Below are 23264 nucleotides of genomic sequence, written 5' to 3'. Positions count from 1 at the left end.
TGGAAAGTCTGGGTCTGGCTCACACACATAAGAGAAGGGCTTTTTCTTTCTCTTCCTGACTTCCCATTTTAGAAGATTTTTCAGATTGGGGATTTATCAGAGAAGCATAAGGCAAATGACTCTTCCCATATTATTGTACAAGTAGTGAATCACAATGCAGTTTGATTCATTGTCTGGAAATCTTAGAAGTTGGGATCATTGATGGATTTGTTCAGAGGCCAAAACCATAAGTTTGTTAATGAACATCAAGATAATTTAATCCTCCAGAATCTTCCTGGAACATTTGAAACCCATAAGGCACAGTTAAAGTATAAATGCCTACAGGGATTCAGTTCAGTTCAGTTGCTCAGTCGTGTCCGACTTTGCGGCCCCATGGACTGCAGCATGCCAGGCTTGCCTGTCCATCACCAACTCCTGGAGCTTGCTCAAACTCATGTCCATTGAGTCAGTGATTCCATCCAACCATCTCATCCTCTGTCATCCCCTTCTCCTCCCACCTTCAATCTTTCCCAGCATCAGGGTCTTTTCCAATGAGTCAGTTCTTCGCATCAGGTGGCCAAAGTATTGGGGTTTCAGCTTCAGCATCGGTCCTTCCAATGAATATTCAGGACTGATTTCCTTCAGGATGGACTGGTTGGATCTCCTTGCAGTCCAAAGGACTCTCAAGAGCCTTCTCCAACACCACAGTTCAAAACATCAATTCTTTGGCATTCAGCTTTCTTTATAGTCCAATTCTCACATCCATACATGACCACTGGAAAAACCACAGCTTTGACTAGAGACCTTTGTTAGCAAGTAATGTCTCTGCTTTTTAATATGCTGTCTAAGTTGGTCATCGCTTTTCTTCCAAGGAGCAAGCATCTTTTAATTTCATGACTGCAGTCACCATCTGCAGTGATTTTGGAGCTCAAAAAAATAGTCTCTCACTGTTTGCATTGTTTCCCCATCTATCTGCCATAAAGTGATGGGACCAGATGTCATGATCTTAGTTTTTGGAATGTTGAATTTTAAGCCAACTTTTTCACTCTCCTCTTTCACTTTCATCAGGAGACTCTTTAGTTCTTTTTCACTTTCTGCCGTAAGGGGTTAGAGAATGTGAATATAACTATCATGCCATGGAAAAATACATATTAACATATTTTAGCCCAAATTAATCTCAGAGGACCTACATTAGCACATACGGTAAGTAAATCGAGAAAGAATGAAAGGAATTTAATACAGTGATTGTCTTTTTCTTCAGCTGCTTTCAAAATTGTGAAAACCTGGCTTGGTCCAGAAGCAGTGAGTTTGTTGAAGTTTACGAGTAAAAATGACATCCAAGACTATGTCAGTGTAGAATACCTGCCTCCTCACATGGGTGGAACTGTAAGTACAGTACCTAAAACCTGTTTTTAAAATAAGACTGGGTCATGACACATGCGTGAGGCTGTATTCTTTCCTCAACAGAAACAGAAAAGCAATATCTAAACATCCTAAGAAAAATTATAAATACTCTAAAACAGCAACCAGAGTTATAGACATTTTTTAATTAAAAATTTTGAGTTGTTAAATTATTTTTGAATAGGTCAAGTTTTTATATGATTTTAAACTGAAAGATAACTCAGTAAAGTATTCAGAAACAAGTATTCAGTAAAAAGTCTTTGTACTGATGTGGCTACCATCCTGTTCTCCTCTCTAGTTTAATTTCTTTTTTTTTTTTAATTTCCAGGGATCTGTGTTACCTATATAAAAAAACTATACTAAATATGTAATATATAAACAACTATAGTATTCATATATATATAATTCTTTTTCCCTCCCAATGTGGTTTTAACCAAGTAGTGTATTTATACACTATTGTGTGTGCTGCTTTTTGCTTCATAAAATCTCTTAGAAATCACTCAAAATCATTATGTGATAAGCTGTCTTATTCTTATTCGTGGCTGCATAGTATTCTACTGTCTAGAGATGACCCATAAATTGTATAATGGATGACACTAAATCACTTAATTGCCTTTTGTTGTCTCTTTAGTTTGATTTCAGTTATTTACTGTTGAACAGTTTTTAATTTAAAAGTTAATATATACTATAATATTTTTTGGAAATGATCTTGCTACTTACAAATAAGAGACCAGAAGTAAGTAGCTATGTGTTAAATTTTTAGTACTCCATGGCAATGAAACATAATTGGATAATGACTTTTTTTTAATAAACTGTGAAACCTATGGATTTTGTATGCTTTAGGTTAATTTGATTGATAATACTTCAGTTATTTGATTTTTGCAATCTGCTTTGCACTGGCAAAACTACATTCAACTAGAATCAAAGGAGTAGCAAAATGAAAAGTTTTTGTGTATCCTTTTCTATGTTTTCTTTCATTAGAAAAAAACCTTGAATTGGTAATTTTGGGGGGAAGTTATCAACCTTTTGTTTGTACAATACATATGGAACCTATGAAAGACTGGATAACGTATCTGAACCAAAATTGACTCTCCACGAGAGTGGTATATTATACAGAAAGTTCTCAGCAGCTTTTGGCAACCAGCTAAGGATGATTTTAAGAAAAGAAAGGAAGAATAGTATGAGGTCCCTAGATAATACTTATGAACTGAGACTCAAATTTATTTCAAAAGATATAAAATATTTATATCCTTATGTCTGAGACTGTTTCCAGACTGTTTCCAGACTGTCACAACTGGACGTAGTCCTACAACAGAGAACTCCACAACACTTCAACTCACTGCAAAGGAAATTGGGTGGGATGAGGGTAACAAAAATAGAAATTTTTTCATATAGAGACATGCACAATTATTTCTTCAGGCAAACTGAACTTTAAACTGGTAATGAGTATCTTGATTCCTAGACATCTGAAAAACCAAATGAAAAGTCTCTTGTTACTGAATGATGGTCATTAAAGATGGTTTCAAAGATGTTTCTTTTTCTTCCCCTAAATATTGATTTCTGTATTTTTTTTTAACTTTTATTGTCAGTTTCAGATGTACATCAAAATGAATGAATCAGTTGTACATATATCCACCCTGTTTCAGATTCTTTTCCCATATAGGTTATTGCAGAGTGTTGAGTTCCCTGTTCTATATAGTAGGTTGTTGTTATTAGGTTGGTGCAAAAGTAATTGCAGTTTTGCATTGTTGAACTTTGCCATTTTAAATAGTTGACTTATAGTATTTTGGGTGCACAGCAAGGTGATTCAGTTATACAAATACACATATATTATTTTTGAAATTATTTTCTATCATAGGTTATTAGAAGATATTGACTATAGTTCCATATGCTATACAGTAAAACTTTGTTGCTTATTGCATATCTATTTTTTAATTAGAAATCTAGCATTCTAGTCATACTAAGTCAAACAGGTGGAATCAAAATGTCATAATTTTTTAATATAAATTTATGTCTTTTAATTGGAGGCTAATTGCTTTACAATATTGTATTGGTTTTGCCATACATTGACATGAATCCGCCATGGGTGTACATGTGTTCCACATCATGAACCCCCCTCCCACCTCTCTCCCCATCCCATCCCTCTGGGTCATCCCAGTGCACCAGCCCCAAGCATCCTATATCATGCATCGAACCTGGACCGGTGATTGGTTTCACATATGATAATATACATGTTTCAATGCCATTCTCCCAAATGATCCCACCCTTACCCTCTCCCACAGAGTCCAGAAGACTGTTCTGTACATCTGTGTCTCTTTTGCTGTCTCACGTACAGGGTTATCGTTACCATCTTTCTAAATTCCATATATATGCATTAGTATACTGTATTGGTGTTTTTCTTTCTGGCTTACTTCACTCTGTATAATAGGCTCCAGTTTCATCTACCTCATTAGAACTGATTCAAATGTATTCTTTTTAATGGCTGAGTAATACTCCATTATGTATATGTACCACAGCATTCTTATCCATTCGTCTGCTGATGGACATCTAGGTTGCTTCCATGTCCTGGCTATTATAAACAGTGCTGTGATGAACATTGGGGTACACATGTCTCTTTCAATTCTGGTTTCTTCAGTGTGTATGCCCAGCAGTGGGATTTCTGGGTCACAAGGCAGTTCTATTTCCAGTTTTTTAAGGAATCTCCACACTGTTCTCCATAGTGGCTGTACTAGTTTGCATTCCCACCAACAGTGTAAGAGGGTTCCCTTTTCTCCACACCCTCTCCAGCATTTTTTGCTTGTAGACTTTTGGATAGCAGCCATTCTTACTGGCATGAAATGGTACCTCATTGTGGTTTAGATTTGCATTTCCCTGATAATGAGTGATGTTGAGCATCTTTTCATGTTTGTTGTATGGCTTCTTTGGAGAAATGTCTGTTTAGTTCTTTGGCCCATTTTTTGTTTGGGTCGTTTATTTTTCTGGAATTGAGCTGCAGGAGTTGCCTGTATATTTTTGAGATTAATTCTTTGTCAGTTGCTTCATTTGCTATTATTTTCTCCCATTCTGAAGGCTGTCTTTTCACCTTGCTTATAGTTTCCATTGTTGTGCAAAAGCTTTTAAGTTTAATTAGGTCCCATTTGTTTACTTTTGCTTTTATTTCCAATATTCTGGGAGGTGTGTCATAGAGGATCCTGCTGTGATGTATGTCAGAGAGTGTTTTGCCTATGTTCTCCTCTAGGAGTTTTATAGTTTCTGGTCTTACGTTTAGATCTTTAATCCATTTTGAGTTTATTTTTGTGTATGGTGTTAGAAAGTGTTCTAGTTTCGTTCTTTTACAAGTGGTTGACCAGATTTCCCAGCACCACTTGTTAAAGAGATTGTCTTTAATCCATTGTATATTCTTGCCTCCTTTGTCAAAGATAAGGTGTCCATAGGTGCATGGATTTATCTCTGGGCTTTCTGTTTTGTTCCATTGATCTATATTTCTGTCTTTGTGCCAGTACCATACTGTCTTGATGACTGTGGCTTTGTAATAGAGCCTGAAGTCAGGCAGGTTGATCCCTCTAGTTCCATTCTTCTTTCCCAAGATTGCTTTGGCTATTCGAGGTTTTTTGTATTTCCATACAAATTGTGAAATTATTTGTTCTAGCTCTGTGAAAAATACTGTTGGTAGCTTGATAGGAATTGCATTGAATCTATAGATTGCTTTGGGTAGTATATTCATTTTCACTATATTGATTCTTCCAATCCATGAACACAGTATATTTCTCCATCTATTAGTGTCCTCTTTGATTTCTTTCACCAGTGTTTTATAGTTTTCTATATATAGGTCTTTTGTTTCTTTAGGTAGATATATTCCTAAGTATTTTATTCTTTTCATTGCAATGGTGAATGGAATTGTTTTCTTAATTTCTCTTTCTATTTTCTCATTATTAGTGTATAGGAATGCAAGGGATTTCTGTGTGTTGATTTTATATCCTGCAACTTTACTATATTCATTGATTAACCAAAATATCATAATATTTTAGGCAAAAATTCATAAGTTTTCTAAAATATATATATATATATATTATACATTTACATATGTGTATACTAAAGTTTTTCTACTACACTTGATAAAGGCTTGAGAAAGAGTATATAAAAAAAAGAGATCAAAAAATTAGAGAACATATACTAAATGAAATGGGAGCCCTGAATATGAAATAGAAAAAGTGAAATATACTAGATAAAACTAAAAGATCATATAGTCAAGTTGTTCTTAAACATGACTGCTCATTAGAAACATATCTGGAGCTCTGGAGAGAAAAAGAAATACCTGAGCATTTGTATTTTTCAAAAAGTTTCAAGATAATTCTGATATGCATCTGGATTTTAAAAAGTGATTACAAGTTTTTTCTGTTAGATCCTAGTTTTGGTGATATGTGAAGTGAAGGTGAAGTGAAAGTCGCTCAGTCGTGTCTGACTCCTTGCGACCCATGGACAGTAGCCCACCAAGCTCCTCTGTCCATGGGATTCTCCAGGCAAGAATACTGGAGTGGGTTGCCATTTCCTTCTCCAGGGGATCTTCCTGACCCAGGGATGGAACCCAGGTCTCCCACATTGCAGGCAGATGCTTTAACCTCTGCGCCACCAGGGAAGCCCTTAAATACAAGAATACTAACATCAAAGATTTCAAAGGGAGGAAAGGAAGCCAGGTTGAAAGAAGAAGGGGGAGGAGGCGGAAGACGGGGGCGAAAGGGGTGGCCTTACAGACGTCTCCTGCCACCTACAGATACCCAGGCGTTATGGGACTTTTTCCCAGGGCCTCTAGAGAAGGGAGGACTGGAACTCGGCCCTACCAGAAATCAGAACCAGAATTCGAGTTCTCTGCCAAGAGGAGGTGATCAGTCTCCTATCCTCAGTTCAGGCTGAGGGCCCTTCGACCAGATTCCTGCATCCAGGACCGGGGGATTAGAAAAACGGGGAAGGATAGGAAGGGTTAAGGAAAGGAAAAAGAGAGGGAAGGGGAGAGAAGTCAGTAAAGTCTCTTGTTCCTTACCTGGTCGGGGCACTCTGGCCAGTTGTCCATGTCAGGAGGAGACCAGGGACAAAAGGGTTCCAGTTGCGGCCGCTAGGTCTGGTCCATTGGCAGGCAAGCTGGCCCCTGAGTACCCCGAGTGGTCAGGATGTCAGTCTCAGCGAAGAAGAATCCCACCAGAGTCGCCATTTGTTGCAGGAAGGCGGACCCCTTCCAGGGCCCAAAACTGGGCTCTTGTCTAACACTCAGAAATGAATTGTCCAAGGAGACACATGTGCTGACAAAGCAAGAGATTTTATTGGGAAAGGGCACCCAGGTGGAGAGCAGTAGGGTAAAGGAACCCAGGAGAACTGCTCCTGAGTTTTGGTGATATAGAGGTCTATTATTTTTCTGTACCAATCATGATATAGTGGTATTAAGTGAGTAATACAATCACAAAAGTAAAAGATGTTTATCAGTTTTCACAGTCAATAGCCAGACAAAAAATAAAAGTTAATTACAATTGCAAGCCATAATGGGAACATGATTAACTTAACAATATAAAATAATTACATACAATTTGGGGGGGGTGGTCAAGCAGAGTGATGTGGTAAGTAGAAGTGCGTACATGCACATGTTTTCATCCACCCAGCCAGTCTATGTCTTTTGGTTGGTGCATTTAATCTATTTACATTTAAAGTAATATCAATATGCATGATGTTGTCAAAAACCTTTTCTGCATCTACAAAGATAATTATTTGGTTTTTATTCTTCTGTTTGTTAATATGGCATATAACACTAATTAATTGGCTTGCATTGAAGAATCCTTGCATCCCTGGGGTAAATCCCACTTGATCATGATGTATTGTTGGATTTAGTTTGCTAGTATTTTGTTGAGGATTTTTGCGTCTGTTTATCTGTGATATTGACCTATAATTTTCTTTTTTTGTGCTTTGTCTGATTTTGATACCAGAGTGATGAAAACCTTTTAGAAGGTGTTTGAGAGTTTTCCTTCCTCTGCAGCAGTTTCAGAAAAATAGGTGATAACTCTTCTCTAAATGTGAGATATAATTCATCTTTGAAGTCATGTGGTCCTGGACTTTGTTGAGCGTTTTTAAAATCACAGTTTCAATATCACTTGTTATTGGTCTGTTCACATTTTCTAGTTTGTCCTGGTTCAGTCTTGGAAGGTTGTGCCTTTCTAAGAATTTGTCCATTTCTTCTAGATTGTCTGTTTTATTGGCACTTGTAGTAGTGTAGTAGTAGTCTCTCATGATCCTTTGTATTTCTGTGGTGCTTATAGTAATTTCTTTTTCATTTGTAATTGTACTGATTTGAGCCCTCCCTTTTTTTCATGATGAGTCTGGCTAAAAGTTTATCAATTTTGTGTATCTTTTCAAAGACCCAGCTTTTATTTCTTTTTTTTTTTATTTTTTATTTTTTTAATTTTATTTTATTTTTAAACTTTACAGTATTGTATTAGTTTTGCCAAATATCGAAATGAATCCGCCACAGGTATACATGTGTTCCCCATCCTGAACCCTCCTCCCTCCTCCCTCCCATACCATCCCTCTGGGTCGTCCCAGTGCACCAGCCCCAAGCATCCAGTATCATGCATCGAACCTGGACTGGCAACTCGTTTCATACATGATAATATACATGTTTCAATGCCATTCTCCCAAATCTTCCCACCCTCTCCCTCTCCAGCAGAGTCCAAAAGACTGTTCTATACATCAGTGTCTCTTTTGCTTTTAGTTTCATTCATCTTTTCTATTGTTTTGTCTCCATTTCATTTATTTCAACTCTGATCTTTATGATTTCTTTCCTTATGCTAACTTTGGGTTTTGTTTGTACCTCTTTCTCTAGTTGCTTTAGGTGTAAGTTTAGGTTGTTTATTTGAAATTTTTCTTGTTTTCTGTGGTAACATCATATTGCTATAAACTTCCCTCTTAGAATTGCTTTTGTTGGTTTGCACAGGTTTTAGATTGTCATGTTTTCATTGTCATTAGTCTCTGCTGCTGCTTCTGCTGCGTCGCTTCAGTTGTGTCCGACCCTGTGTGACCCCATGGACGGCAGCCCACCAGGCTCCCCTGTCCCTGGGATTCTCCAGGCAAGAACACTGGAGTGGGTTGCCATTTCCTTCTCCAGTGCGTGAAAGTGAAAAGTGAAAGTGAAGGCGCTCAGTCGTGTCTGAGTCATTAGTCTCTAGGTATTTTTTAATTCGCTCTTTGATTTCTTCAGTGATCCATTGGTTTAGTAACATATTGTTTAGCCTTCACGTGATTGTGTGTGTTTTTTTTTTTCTTTACAGTTATTACATGTAATTTAATTCTAATCTTACAGTGTTGTGGTCAGAAAAGATGCTTCATATGATTTCAGATTTCTTAAATTTACCAAGGCTTGATTTGTGGCCCAAGATGTGATGTATTCTAGAGAATGTTTCATGTACACTCGAGAAGAAAGTGTATTCTGCTGCTTTTAGATAGAGTGTTATGTAAGTATCAGTTGGGTTTATCTGGTCTAATGAGTCATTTAAGGCCTATGTTCCTTATTGAATTTCTGTCTAGATTATTTGTCCATTGGTGGAAGTGGGATGTAAAGTCCCCCATTATTTTCTGTTTATTTGTTTATTCTCTATTTTTTGTTAAACTTTTTATTTTTTACTGGGATATAGCCAACTAATGGAGAAGGAAATGGCAACCCACTCCAGTGTTCTTGCCTGGAGAATCCCAGGGACAGGGGAGCCTGGTGGGCTGCTGTCTATGGGGTCGCACAGAGTCGGACACGGCTGAAGCAACTTAGCAGCAGCAGCAGCCAACTAACAATATTGTGATAGTTCAGGTGAACAGTGAAGGGTAAAGTCTCCCACTATTGTGTTACTGTTGATTTCCCTTAGCATTTGCCTTGTATATTGAGGGTCTCTGTGTTGAGTGCATATATATTTATACTGTTATATCTTCTTGGATTGATCCCTTGATCATTATGTAGTGTCTTTGTCTTTTATAACAGTCTTTAAAGTCTGTTTTGTCTGATATGAGTATTGCCACTCCAGCTTTCTTTTCATTTCTATTTGCATAGAATATCTTTTTCCATCCTCTCACTTTCAGTCTGTATGTGTTCCTAGGTCTGAAATGGGTCTCTTATAGACAGCATATATATGAGTCTTATTTTTGTATCCATTCAGACAGTTTGTGTTTTTTAGTTGGAGCATTTAACCTATTTACATTTAAGGTAATTATTGATATGTATATTCTTATTGCCACTTTTTAAAATTCTTTTGAAGTTGTTTTTGTAAGTCTTTTTCCTTCCTTTTTTGTTCTCTTCTCATGATTTAGTGTTTGTATTGCTTTTTATTTTGTTTGTGTATCTGTTATAGTTTTCTGGTTCACATTTCCCATAACATTTCTTTAATATTATTTAATTTTGATTGCTCTGGGTCTTCATTGCTGTGCACAGGCTTTCTCTAGTTGCAGAGAGTGTGGGCTACTCTGTAGTTTCAGTGTGCAGGCTTCTCATTGCCGTGGCTTCTCATTGCAGAGCATGGGCTCTAGAGTGCACAGGCTTCAGTAGTTGAGGCTTGTGGGCTCAATAGTTACAGCTCATGGGCTCTAGAGCACAGAGTGGTTGTGGAACATGGGCATTAGTTGCCAGAGGCATATGGAATCTTCCTGGGCTGGGGATTGAACCTGTGTTTCCTGCATTGGCATGCAGATTTTTATCTACCACACCACCAGGGAATTCTTCCCATAAGGTTTTGATATAGCTATCTATCTATATGTGTGTGTATATATATATATATATACACACAACATTGTTTTAAGTTGCTGTTCACTTAATTTCAAATGCATTGCCCATTTTCTGCATTTGTACTCTCCTCACAATTGCCGGTTTTGATACCATATTTGTGTGTGGATGATTTCCTACTTTTACTGTATGTTTACTGGTAAGCTTTCCCATGTAGATTTTCATATTTCTAGGTGTGGCCTTTTTTTTTTTTTAACACCTAAAGAAGTATCTTTAGCATTTGTTGCAAAGCTGGTCTGGTGATGCTGAATTCACTTAGCTTTTGCTTGTCTGTAATGCTTTTCATTTCTTTGTGGAGTCTGAACAAGAGCCTTGCTGGTTAGAATGTTTTTGGTTGGAGATTTTCTCCCTTTTGTCAGTTTGAATATATCATGCTAGTCTCTTCTGGCCTGCAGAGTTTCTGCTGAAAAATCAGTGGATAACTTTATGGGAATTCCCTTGTATGTTATTTATTGCTTTTCCCTTGTTGCTTTCAATGTTTTTTCCTCTGTATTTTAATTTTTGTCAGTTTGATTAATATGTATCTCAGGGTGTTCCTCCTTGGATTTATCCTGCCAGGGACTGTCTACACTTCGTGCTCTTGGGTGACTGATTCCTTTTTCAAGGGAAATTTCGGCTGTAATCTCTTCAAATAGTTCCTCAGGCCCTTCCCTCTTTCTTTCTCATTTCTTATCGTTTTCATTCTATTTTTGTTTGTTCTGCAGCTGTGATTTCCACCACTCTGTCTTCCAGTTCATTTATTCATTCTCTGCCTTAGTTATTCTGCTATTAATTCCTTCTAGTATATTTTTAATTTGTATTGTGTTTTTTGATTTTTAGATTTTTTAAAATTATGATTTATTTTTGGCTGCACTGAATCTTTGTTGCTCTGTGTGGGATTTCTCTAGTTGCAGTAAGGGGGAGCTACTCTTAATTGCAGTACATGGGCTTCTCATCATGGTGGCGTCTCTTGTTACAGAACACAGGCTCTAGGCACACAGGCTTCGGTAGTTGTGGCACATAGGCTCAGTACTTGTTGCTCGCAGCCTCTAGAGTGCACCAGCTTCAGTAGTTTTGGCACATGGGCTTAGCTGCTCCCTGGCATGTGGAATCTTCCCCAACCAGGGATTGAACTCATATTGTCTCCATTGGCAGGTGGATTCCTATCCACTGCACCATTAGGGAGGTCCCAGTTATTGAATTCTTTATCTCTAATTCTTCATTCTCTTAATCTTTTATCTCTTTGTTAAACATTTCTTATATCCTCTCGGTCTGTGCCTCCATTCTTTTCCCAAGATTTTGGATCATCTTTACTATCATTACTCTGAATTCTTTTTCAGCTTGATTGCCTATTTCCTCTTCATTTAGTTGTTCTTGTGGGTTTTTACATTGTTCCTTCATCTGAAACATATTTCTGTGTCATCTTACTTTGTCTAACCTTCTGTGCTTGTCGTGTTTGTGCGGGCTGCAGGATCCTAGTTCTTCTTGTTTCTGGTGCCTGCCCTCAGTGGGTGGGGCCATGTCAAGGGGTGTGTTTAGAGGCGTCTTTGAGCTCAGTAAGGGCTTCCCTGGTAGCTCAGCTGGTTAAGAATCTGCCTGCAGTGCAGGAGACCCCAGTTTGATTCTTGGGTCGGGAAGATCCATTGGAGAAGGGATAGGCTACCCACTCTAGTATTCTTTGGCTTCCTGTGTGGCTCAGCTGGTAAAGAATCTGCTTTCAGTGTGGGAGACCTGGGTTCAATCCCTGGGTTGGGAAGATCCCCTGGAGAAGGGAATGGCTACCCACTCCAGTATTCTGGCCTGGAGAATTCCATGGACTGTATAGTCCATGGGGTCACAAAGAGTTGGACATGACTGAGCGACTTTCACTTAACTTCACTTGAGCTCAGTATGACTTGAGGCAGCCTGTCTGATGCTGGGTGGCGCTGTGTTCCTGTCTTGTTGATTGTTTGGCCTGAAGTATTTCAGCTCTGGAACCTGCAGACTGTTGGATAAGGCCAGGTCTTGGTGCCAAAATGGAGACCTCCCTCTGGGAAAGCTCATACCCATCAATATTCCCTGAGGCCTCTGCCACCAGTATTCTTGCCTCCATAGGGAGCCACAGCCAACTTGCACCTCACCAGGAGACTATCCAAGACCCATAAGTAGGTCTAGACTCTTATGGAATCATTGCTTTGCCCTGGGGCCCAGTTTTTGAGACCTGTGTGTACTCTCCAAGAGCGAAGGATCTGTCTTCCCCCAGCCCTGTGGAGCCTGCTCAGGCAGTAGACTGCTGGGGCAGTGGTCAGGGTATGTGGACCACCAGGGAGGTAGCCCCTCCTGGAGTCCACCAAGGCAAAGATCAACACATGTTGAAAGAGCCTGCAGTGACAGCCTCACCCTTTACATGCCTCTGAACAATGGCACTTTGCTTCTATGGCATCCCAGGCTTCTTCCACAAATATTCCTGGTTGTAGAGCTCCACCCTCCTATCCCTTCAGGCTTTCTCGTCACCACGGGCAGCAGGCTTTCCCCAGGCCTGCTCTCTCCAGACCCAACGTTCCAGCATCCAGCCTGTTTGCATCTGCAAACACATCTCAGGCTGGGGTGCACAGGGTTGTGGCATGGACCACCCGTGGAGGTCTCACTCTGTCCTGCCTGCCACAGACTGGTTGCTGTGTTCTCTAACTCCTCTTCTGTCCCAGGTAATAGCCCTGCCAATGAGGGGGCTTCCCCAGGTACAGGACCCTCTCTTCTCTTGCACCTCCCTCCTTGGGGTGCAAGATCCCATTCAGCTTCCTGTTTTTTCTTTCTTTCTTTCATTCTCCCTGGTTATGCAGAGATCTTTGTTGTCCTTTCAGCTGCCCAAAGTCCTCTTCTAGTGTTCAGCATGTACTCTGAAAATTGTTCCAATTGTAGGTGTATTCTTGATGTATTTGTGGGAAGAGGTGAGCTCCATGTCCTCCTACTCTGCCATCTTGACTCCTCCCCCCGAAGCACTATTTTAAACTTCATGTTTCCTGCTTTCCTCTACTGAGGCTTTATATTTCACTTTTAAACCTAGAAAAACAAAGTATGGTTCATTTCAAAAAGTATGTTTCATTTCAGATACTACCCTTGGTTAAAATAACTATTTGATTGGTTTGTTCTGTTAAATAATTTGCCAATACAGTTGTTTCTTAAAACTAGTTTTTACTACATGCGATTAATTTTATTTTTATGGGTAGAAAAAGATATTTTATTTCCCTTCTCTGTTGTTGGAGATTTATTTCCTCAGAATTGCAGTTATAAAAGTAATAGGACTACTGTTCATTAAAGTACACTTTTCCCCTAAATACATACACACTTCCTTAAATAAAGGAAATAATATGAAAGACTGAAAATTACAACAGCACAATGAAAATTAAAAGTATGTCTCCTTTTCCAAATCACTGCCACTCCAATTCCCCCAAGCAATCACTGTTTCAGAGTTTTTTCTTCTTCTAGAAATACTCAGTCCATTGTTGTTGTTTTTTAATGTAGTCATTATATGCTATGTAGTATATTATTCTGTTGTGGTTTTTTTTATATCATTTATTTTTAGGTCATACCATATTGATTGCTAGAGATCTAATAGATTCTTTAATCCATTGCAGAATATTCCATTGTGTGGATCTAATGATGTATTATTATTATGTTCTCTTTTAAATACCATTAATTTTCTAATCTTTTACCATTACTAACACTGATTCAGTGAATATTCTTATAACGAGTTCTTAATACATGGAAGCAGCAGTATCTGTAGAAGATAAACTCCTTGAGTTGAAATCATTAGGTCAGTCGTTACATTTAGTTTAAACTTCAATAGCTCATTTGTGATACCTGTTACCAATTTCCCTGTAAAGAGATTGTGCCTATTTAATGTGTGAGAATGCTTGAATCACATCCTTGCCAACACCACCTATTTTCCTTATTTTAATCTTTGTCAGTCTCAGGTGAAAAATACTTAACTATGGTTTGAATTTGCATTTTTTTATTGTAAGTGATGTTGAGCATTTTTTAATGGTTTAAAACACAATCTATTTTTTCTATGAACTCTCCATCATTCCTTTATTCCTTATTTTGTTGAGATGTTACTCTTGTTGATTTTTCTGTATTAAGAAAAAGTGGTTTTTGTTTCTATTATATGTAATACATATTTTCACAGTTACGGACTTTTAAAACATGCTTTGTTTTTTAAGTTTTTTTTTTTTTTTAATTTGTGGTTGGTTGATTTATTGGTTGGGTTTTGTTTATGTTGCCATTCAGAAATGTTTCCCTTTATTGTTTATTTTCTATTGGCGTATAGTTGATTTACAGTGCTTATTGAGAGTGAAAATGAAAGTTGCTCAGTTGTGTCTGACTCTTTGCGACCCCATGGACTATACAGTCCATGGAATTCTCCAGGCCAGAATACTGGAGTGGGTAGCCTTTCCCTTCTCCAGGAGATCTTCCCAACCCAGGGATTGAACCCAGGTCTCTCTCATTGAAAGCGGATTCTTTACCAGCTGAGCCACAAGGGAAGCCAAAGAATACTAGAGTGGGTAGCCTATCCCTTCTCCAATGGATTTTCCTGACCCAGGAATCAAACTGGGGTCTCCTGCATTGCAGGCAGATTCTTAACCAGCTGAGCTACCAGGGAAGCCCTAAACTACTGCCCCCCACCACGTCCTGCAAATTAGAGAGTAGTTCTTGTTGTTCAGTAGCTAAGTCATATCTGACTCTTTTGCGACCCCATGGACTGTAGCCCACCAGGCTTCTCTGTCCATGGGATTCTCCAGGCAAGAATACTGGAGTGGGTTGCCATTCCCTTCTCCAGGGGATCTTCCCAACCCAGGGATCAAACCTGGATCTCCTGCATTAGAGGCGGATTCTCTTCCACTGAGCCACAGTTCAGGTATACAACAAAGTGATTCAATTATACATATACATACATCTATTCAAAAGAGGAGAGTGAAAAAGTTGGCTTAAAGCTCAACATTCAGAAAACGAAGATCATGGCATCTGGTCCCATTACTTCATGGGAAATAGATGGGTAAACAGTGGAAACAGTGTCAGACTTTATTTTTGGGGGCTCCAAAATGACTGCAGATGGTGACTGTAGCCATGAAATTAAAAGACGTTTACTCCTTGGAAGGAAAGTTATGACCAACCTAGATAGCATATTCAAAAGCAGAGACATTAATTTGCCAACAAAAGTCCATCTAGTCAAGGCTATGGTTTTTCCAGTGGTCATGTATGGATGTGAGAGTTGGACTGTGAAGAAAGCTGAGTGCCGAAGAATTGATGCTTTTGAACTGTGGTGTTGGAGAAGACTCTTGAGAGTCCCTTGGACTGCAAGGAGATCCAACCAGTCCATTCTGAAGGAGATCAGCCCTGGGATTTCTTTGGAAGGAATGATGCTAAAGCTGAAACTCCAGTATTTTGGCCACCTCATGCGAAGAGTTGACTCATTGGAAAAGACTCTGATGCTGGGAGGGATTGGGGGCAGGAGGAGAAGGGGATGACAGAGGATGAGATGGCTGGATGGCATCACTGACTCGATGGATGTGAGTCTGGGTGAACTCCAGGAGCTGGTGATGGACAGGGAGGCCTGGCGTGCTGCGATTCATGGGGTCACAAAGAGTCGGACACGACTGAGCGACTGAACTGAACTGATTCTTCAAGTTATTTTCCTATTTAGATTATTACAGAATATTGAGTAGAGTTCCCTGTGCTATACAGTAGATCTTTGTTCATTATTTATTTTATTTTATTAAATTTATTTATTATTTAATTAAAGGATAATTGCTTTACAGAATTTTGTTGTTTTCTGTCAAACATCAACATGAATCAGCCTAGGTGTACATATGTCCCCTCCCCTTTATTTATTTTAAATACAGCAGTGTGTATATGTCAGTCCCAAACTTCCAATTTATTCTTCCCCTCCCATCTTTTCCCTTTTGTTACTATAAGTTTGATTTCTAAGTCTATGAGCTTGTTTCTGTTTTGTAAATAAATTCAATTGTATCTTTTTTTTTTAGATTTTGCATATAAATGATATCATATGATATTTATCTTTCTCTGACTGACTTCACTTAGTATGATCATCCCAGGTCCATCCATACTTCTGCAAATGGCATAATTTCCTTATTTTTAATGGCTGAGTAATACTGAGCAACTGGACTCAACTCTCAACTTACTATCTCACAGTTTTCCTTTTTCTGCTCCTCTGAGCCTAGGTGTTGAGGAGTAAAATTGCTGCTCTGCCTCTCATTGATTATCTGGAGAAATAGCCTGCTATCCAAATTTCAGTATGACAAAGAGCATGAAAGGTGACATAGAAATCCAGAATACTTTCCTTTTAGAAAGTGGACAGAGAGTTCCAGTTTCTGGTTTTGCACATTAGATGCTTGGAAGTTGCTACCTGTCCTAAAAGTAAAAAGCTGAAGAGAGTGATGACAGCAACAGCTCTTCTTGAATTCACGAGACAGGGGTAGACACAAGGCAGACTACTTAGAGAGACAGTCAAGTCTATGTAGGGAGTCTAGGTTTTCCAGAGTGGAGACTCACTGCAGGAGTTAAAAACCTAAATGGCAACTGATCGATTGCTGGAGGCTCACTGGAAAATTCTCAGAGTTAACAACTCCAAGGGATCCAGTAACAGGAGGGCCTCCACAACACTATGACATTTACCTCCAGGAGCTCCACCGGATTTCTTCAGTAAATACTAGGGAAAAATCTCCTAAAACTTCCTGCAGGGGGAACTGGAAGAAGAGCCATTTTGAAATAAATACACCAGAGGACTCAGTTCTGCCATCAGGGGAAACCAGTTAACCAGAGCCTACCCTCCTGTGGCATTATTATCAGAACCTAAGGCGATGGCACCCCACTCCAGTACTCTTGCCTGGAAAGTCCCACAGACGGAGGAGCCTGGTGGGCTGCAGTCCATGGGGTCGCGAAGAGTCGGACACAACTGAGCAACTTCACTTTCACTTTTCACTTTCATGCATTGGAGAAGGAAATGGCAACCCACTCCAGTGTTCTTGCCTGGAGACTCCCAGGGACAGGGGAGCCTGGTGGGCTGCCGTCTATGGGGTCACACAGAGTCGGACACAACTGAAGCGCCTTAGCAGCAGCAGCAACTGACCTAGACAGCATATTCAAAAGCAGAAACATTACTTTATCAACAAAGGTCCATCTAGTCCGTCTAGTCAAAGCTATGGTTTTTCCAGTAGTCATGTATGGATGTGAGAATTGGACTATAAAGAAAGCTGAGCACCAGAGAATTGATGCTTTTGAATTGTGGTGTTGGAGAAGACTCTTGAGAGTCCCTTGGACTGCAAGGACATCCAACCAGTCCATCCTAAAGGAAATCAGTCCTGAATATTCATTGGAAGGACTGATGCTGAAGCTGAAACTCCAATGCTTTGGTCACCTGATGCGAAGAGCTGACTCTTTGGAAAAGACCCTGATGCTGGGAGAGATTGAAGGCAGGAGGAGAAGGGGACGACAGAAGATGAGATGGTTGGGTGGCATCACCAACTCAATGGACACGAGTTTGAGCAAGCTCTGGGAGTTGGTGATGGACAGGGAAGCCTGGCGTGCTGCAGTCCATGGGGTTGCAAAGAGTTGTACACGACCCAGCAACTGAACTGACTGAATATTCTATTGAATATTTGTACCACATCATCTTTATTTATTTCTCTGTCTGGACATTTATGTTGCTTCTAGGTCTTGGCTATTGCAAACAGTGCTTTGGTGAATATTGGGGTGCATGTAACCTTTTGAACATGGTTTTCTCTTAATATGTGCACAGGAGTGGGATTGCTGAATCATATGGTAGCTCTGTTCTTTTTTTATAAGGAACCTCCATACTGTTCTCCATAGTGGCTATCCCAATTTCCATTCCCACCAACAATTCATGAGGATTCCCTTTTCTTCAAACCCACTCCAGCATTTATTGTTTGCAGACCTTTCGATGATGGCCATTTTGATTGATGTGAGGTGATAGTTCATAGTTTTTTTGTTAATTTATTTTTTAATTGGAGGATAATTTCTTTCAGAGTTCTGCTGATTTCTGCCATACAACACTGCAAATAAGTCATAACTATGCATGCACACACACACATATACACATATCCCCTCCCTCTTGAACCTCCCTCCCACCCCTTCATCCCACCCCTCTAGGTTGTCACAGAGCACCAGGCTGGGCTCCCTGTGTTATATAGCAGTTTCCCACTAGCTCTCTGTGTTACACATGGTAGTGTATATATGTCAGTGCTATTTTCTGAATTCATTCCACCCTCTCCTTCCCCCCGTGTGTCCACAAGTGCGTTCTTTTCATCTACATCTCCATTCCTTCCCTGCAAATAGGTTCAATAGTAGCATTTTTCTAAATTCCATATATGTGTGTTAATATATGGTATTTGTCTTTCACTGTCTGACTTACTTCACTCTGTATACAGGCTTCAGGTTCATCCACTTCAGTTCAACTGATTCACATTTGTTCCTTATTCTGGCTGAGTAATATTCCTTTGTATATATGTACTGCAACTTCTTTAGCCATTCATCTGTTGATGGACATCTAGGTTGCTTCCATGTCCTAGCTTTTGTAAATAGTGCTGCAGTGAACATTGGGATGTGTGTGTCTTTTTGAATTGTAGTTTTCTCAGGGTATATGCTCAGTATTGGGGTTGCTGGGTCATATGGTACTTTTATTCCTAGTTTGTTTATTTTAAAGGAATCTCCATATTGGTCTCCATAGTAGCTTCATCAGTTTACATTCCCACCAACAGTGTAGGAGGATTCCTTTTGCTCCACACCCTCTCCAACATTTGTTGTAGAATTTGTTGTTGTTGTTGTAGGCTTTTTGATGTTAGCCATTCTGACCAGCGTGAGGTAATACCTCATTATAGTTTTGATTTGCATTTCTTTAATATTTGATGATCTTGAACATCTTTTAATGTGTTTACTGATCATGTGTCTGCCTTCTTTGGAGAAATGTCTAGGTCTTCTGCCCTTTTTTTGATTGGGTCATTTTTTTTTTTTTTTTAATAATGAGCTGCACGAGCAGCTTTTATATCTTGGAGATTAACAGTTGCCTCATTTGCAATTATTTTCTCCCCTTCTGAGAGTTGTCTTTTCATTTTTTTTATAGTTTCCTTTGCTGTGTAAAAGCTTTTTGGTTTAATTACATCCCATTTGTTGATTTTGTTTTCCTATCCATTACTCTAGAAGGTGGGTCAAAGAGGATCTTGCTGTGATCTATGTCAGAGTGTTCTGCCTATGTTTTCCTCTTAAAGAGTTTTATAGCTTCTGGCCTTACGTTTAAGTCTTTAATCCATTTTGAGTTTGTTTTTTGTATAGTGTTATGAGGTGTTCTAATTCCATTCTTTTACATGTGGCTGTCCAGTTTTCCCATCACCATTTATTGAAGAGGCTGTTTTTTCTCCATTGTATATTCTTGCCTCCTTTGTCAAAGATAAACCCATGCACCTATGGGCACTTTATATCTGTGATTTCTGCTTATTCCATTTGTCTCTATTTCTGTTTTTGTGCCAGTACCGTACTGTCTTAATGACTGTAGCTTTGTAGAATAGTCTGAAGTCAGAAAGGATTATTTTTCCAGCTCTGTTTTTCTTTCTCAAGATTGCTTTGGCTATTAGGGGTCTTTTGTGTTTCCATACGAACTGTAAAATTTTTTCTTCTAGTTCTGTAAAAAATGCCATTGGTAGTTTGATAGGGATTGCACTGAATCTTGATAATTTTGTAATTTGCATTGGTAATTTGATAGTGGATTGTTTTGAGTAGTATAGTCATTTTCACAATATAGATTCTTCCAAGAACATGGTGTATCTCCCCATCTGTGTCACCTTTGATTTCTTTCATCGGTGTTTTAGTTTTCTGCATATACATCTTTTGTCTCTTTAGGTAGGTTTATACCTAGGTATCAGAGAAGGCAATGGCACCCCACTCCAGTACTCTTCCCTGGAAAATCCCATGGACAGAGGAGCCTGGTGAGCTGCAGTCCATGGGGTCGCTAGGAGTCGGACACGACTGAGTGACTTCACTTTCACTTTTCACTTTCATGCAGTGGAGAAGGAAATCGCAACCCACTCCAGTGTTCTTGCCTTGCTGGCATATTGAGTGCAGCACTTTAACAGCATCATCTTTCAGGATTTGAAATAGCTCAACTGGAATTCCATCACCTTCACTAGCTTTGTTTGTAGTGATGCTTTCTAAGGCCCACTTGACTTCACATTCCAGGATGTCTGGCTCTAGGTGAGTGATCACACCACCGTGGTTATCTGTGTCGTGAAGATCTTTTTTGTACAGTTCTTCTGTGAATTCGTGCCACCTCTTCTTAATATCTTCTGCTTCTGTTAAGTCCATACCATTTCTGTCCTTTATAGTGCCCATCTTTGCATGAAATGTTTCCTTGGTATCTTTAATTTTCTTGAAGAGATCTCTAGTCTTTCCCATCCTGTTGTTTTCCTCTATTTCTTTGCATTGATCACTGAGGAAGGCTTTCTTATCTCTCCTTGCTATTCTTTGGAACTCTGCATTCATATGCTTATATCTTCCCTTTTCTCCTTTGCTTTTCACTTCTCTTCTTTTCACAGCTATTTGTAAGGCCTCCTCAGACAGCCATTTTGCCTTTTTGAGTTTCTTTTTTTGGGGATGGTCTTGCTCCCTGCCTCCTGTACAATGTCACAAACCTCTGTCCATAGTTCATCAGGCACTGTATCTATCAGATCTAGTCCCTTAAATCTATTTCTCACTTCCACTGTATAATCATAAGGGAAAGACCATAGCTTTGACTAGACAGACCTTTGTCAGCAAAGTAATGTCTCTGGTTTTTAATATGCTGTCTAGGTTTGTCATAGCTTTTCTTCCAAGGATCAAGTGTCTTAATTTCATGGCTGCAGTAACCAACTGCAGTGATTTTGGAGCCCAAGAAAATAAAGTCTGTCACTGTTTCCATTGTTTCCCAATCTATTTGCCATGAAGTGATTGGATTGGATGCCATGATCTTAATTTTTTAAATGTTAAGTTTTAAGTCAGCTTTTTCACTCTCCTCTTTTACCTTTATCAAGAGGCTCTTTATTCCTCTTCACTTTCTGCTGTAAGAGTGCTGGATCATATGGTAGTTTTATTCCTAGTTTTTCAATGAATCTACATACTGTTTTCATGGGTATTTTGTCAAAACCTTCTTTGCATGTATTGAGATCATCATATGATTTTTATTCTTAATTTGTCAGTGTGGTATATCACACTGATTTGCAAATATTGAAAAATCCTTGTGTCCTTAAGGATAAATGCTACTTGATCTTGGTGTATGATCCTTCTAATGTACTGTTGAATATTGTCTGCTAGTATTTTGTTGAGCATTTTTACATCAGTGTTTATCAGTGATACTGGCCTGTGATTGTTTGGGGGGTGTGTGATATGTGTCTGGTTTTGGTATCAGGATGATGTTGTCCTCGTAGAATGAGTTTAGGAGTGTTTTTTCCTCAGTGGATTTTTTGAAGATTTTCAGAAGGATTTGCCTGTGGAGCCATCGGATCCTAGAGTTTTGTTTGTTATGAATTTTTCTAACATAGTTTCAATTTTAGTACTTGTGATTGGTTGGTTCATTTTTTCTGTTTCTTACTGGTTCATTTTTGGGAGATTGTAACTTTCTAAGAATTTGTTTCTTCTACATTGTTCATTTTATTGGTGTATAGTTTATAATTGTCTCCTGTGATCCTTTGTATTTCTGTGGTATTTATTATAATTTCTCTTTTTTATTTATAATTTTATTGACTGGAACCCTCCACCTTTTTTTCTTATTTATTTTTGGCAGCAGTAGGTATTTGTTGCTGTTAAGGCTTTCTCTAGTTACTGTGAGCAGGGACTACTCTGTAGTTGTGGTGTGCCAGCTTCTTATTGTGGTGGCTTCTCTTATGTGTGGAGTATGGGCTCTAGAGCATTCAGGCATCGATAGTTGTGGTACATAGGCTCAGTTGCCCTGCAGCTTGTTGTATCTTCCTGGCCCAGGGATCAAAGCTGTATCCCCTGCATTATCAGGCAGATTCTTAAAGATTGGACCATCAGGGAAGTCCTCACTTTATTTTATTTTATTTTATTTTTACTGATGCTGCTGCTGCTAAGTCGTTTCAGTTGTGTCTGACTCTGTGAGACCCCATAGATGGCAGCCCACCAGGCTCCGCCGTCCCTGGGATTCTCCAGGCAAGAACACTGGAGTGGGTTGCCATTTCCTTCTCCAGTGCATAAAAGTGAAAAGTGAAAGTGAAGTCGCTCAGTTGTGTCCGACTCTTCGTGACCCCATGGACTGCAGCCTACCAGACTCCTCCATCCATGGATTTTCCAGGCAAGAGTACTGGAGTTGGGTGCCATTGCCTTCTCCTTTTTACTGATGAGTGTTGCTACAAGATTTATCAGTTTTGTTTATCATCTAAAGGAACCAGCTTTTAGTTTCATTGATTGTTTCTATTGTTTGCTTCATGTCTATTTCATTTATTTCTGCTCTGATATTTATGATTTGTTTTCTTCTATTCACTTTGAGGTTTGCTTCTTCTTCTTTCTCTATTTGCTTTAGGTGGTGTTGTTCAGTTCTTAAGTCATGTCCGACTCCTTGCAACCTCATGGACTGCAGCACGCCAGGCTTCCATGTCCTTCAGTATCTCCCAGAGTTTGCTCAAACTCATGTCCATTGACTCAGTGATGCCATCAAACCATCTCATCTTCTGTCTCCTCCTGCCCTCAATCTTTGCCAGCATCAGGGCCTTTTCCAGTGAGTCAGCTCTTCACGTCAGGTTGCCAGAGTTTTGGAGCTTCAGCATCAGTCCTTCCAGTGAATATTCAGGGTTGATTTCCTTTAGGATTGACTAGTTTGATCTTGCAGGCCAAGGGACTCTCAAGAGTCTTCTCCAACACCACAGTTCGAAAGCATCAATTCTTTGGTGCTCAGCCTTCTTTATGGTACAACTCTCATATCTGTACTTGACCACTGGAAAAACCATACCTTTGTTGGCAAAGTGATGTCTCTGCTTTTTAATACACTCTCTAGGATTGTCATAGCTTTTCTTCAAAAGAGCATGTGCCTTTTAATTTCATGGCAGGA

At 39.2% G+C, this 23264-nt stretch overlaps 1 protein-coding gene across 5 annotated transcripts in view; it reads left to right on the top strand.

Moving 5' to 3' along the window:
* MOSPD2 (motile sperm domain containing 2) overlaps positions 1-23264 on the top strand; it is an 84452-nt gene that overhangs the window by 36547 nt on the left and 24641 nt on the right. For all 5 annotated transcript variants that reach the window (NM_001101896.1, XM_059883322.1, XM_005228427.5 and 2 more), the window contains 1 exon segment: positions 1241-1365. In NM_001101896.1, the coding sequence (NP_001095366.1) occupies positions 1241-1365 (125 nt within the window).

This window comes from Bos taurus, chromosome X (assembly GCF_002263795.3).
Source record: "Bos taurus isolate L1 Dominette 01449 registration number 42190680 breed Hereford chromosome X, ARS-UCD2.0, whole genome shotgun sequence".
NCBI classification, from domain to species: Eukaryota; Metazoa; Chordata; class Mammalia; order Artiodactyla; family Bovidae; genus Bos; species Bos taurus.
The sequence above is the reverse complement of the archived record's forward strand: the minus strand, read 5'-3'. Positions and strand labels throughout refer to the sequence as shown.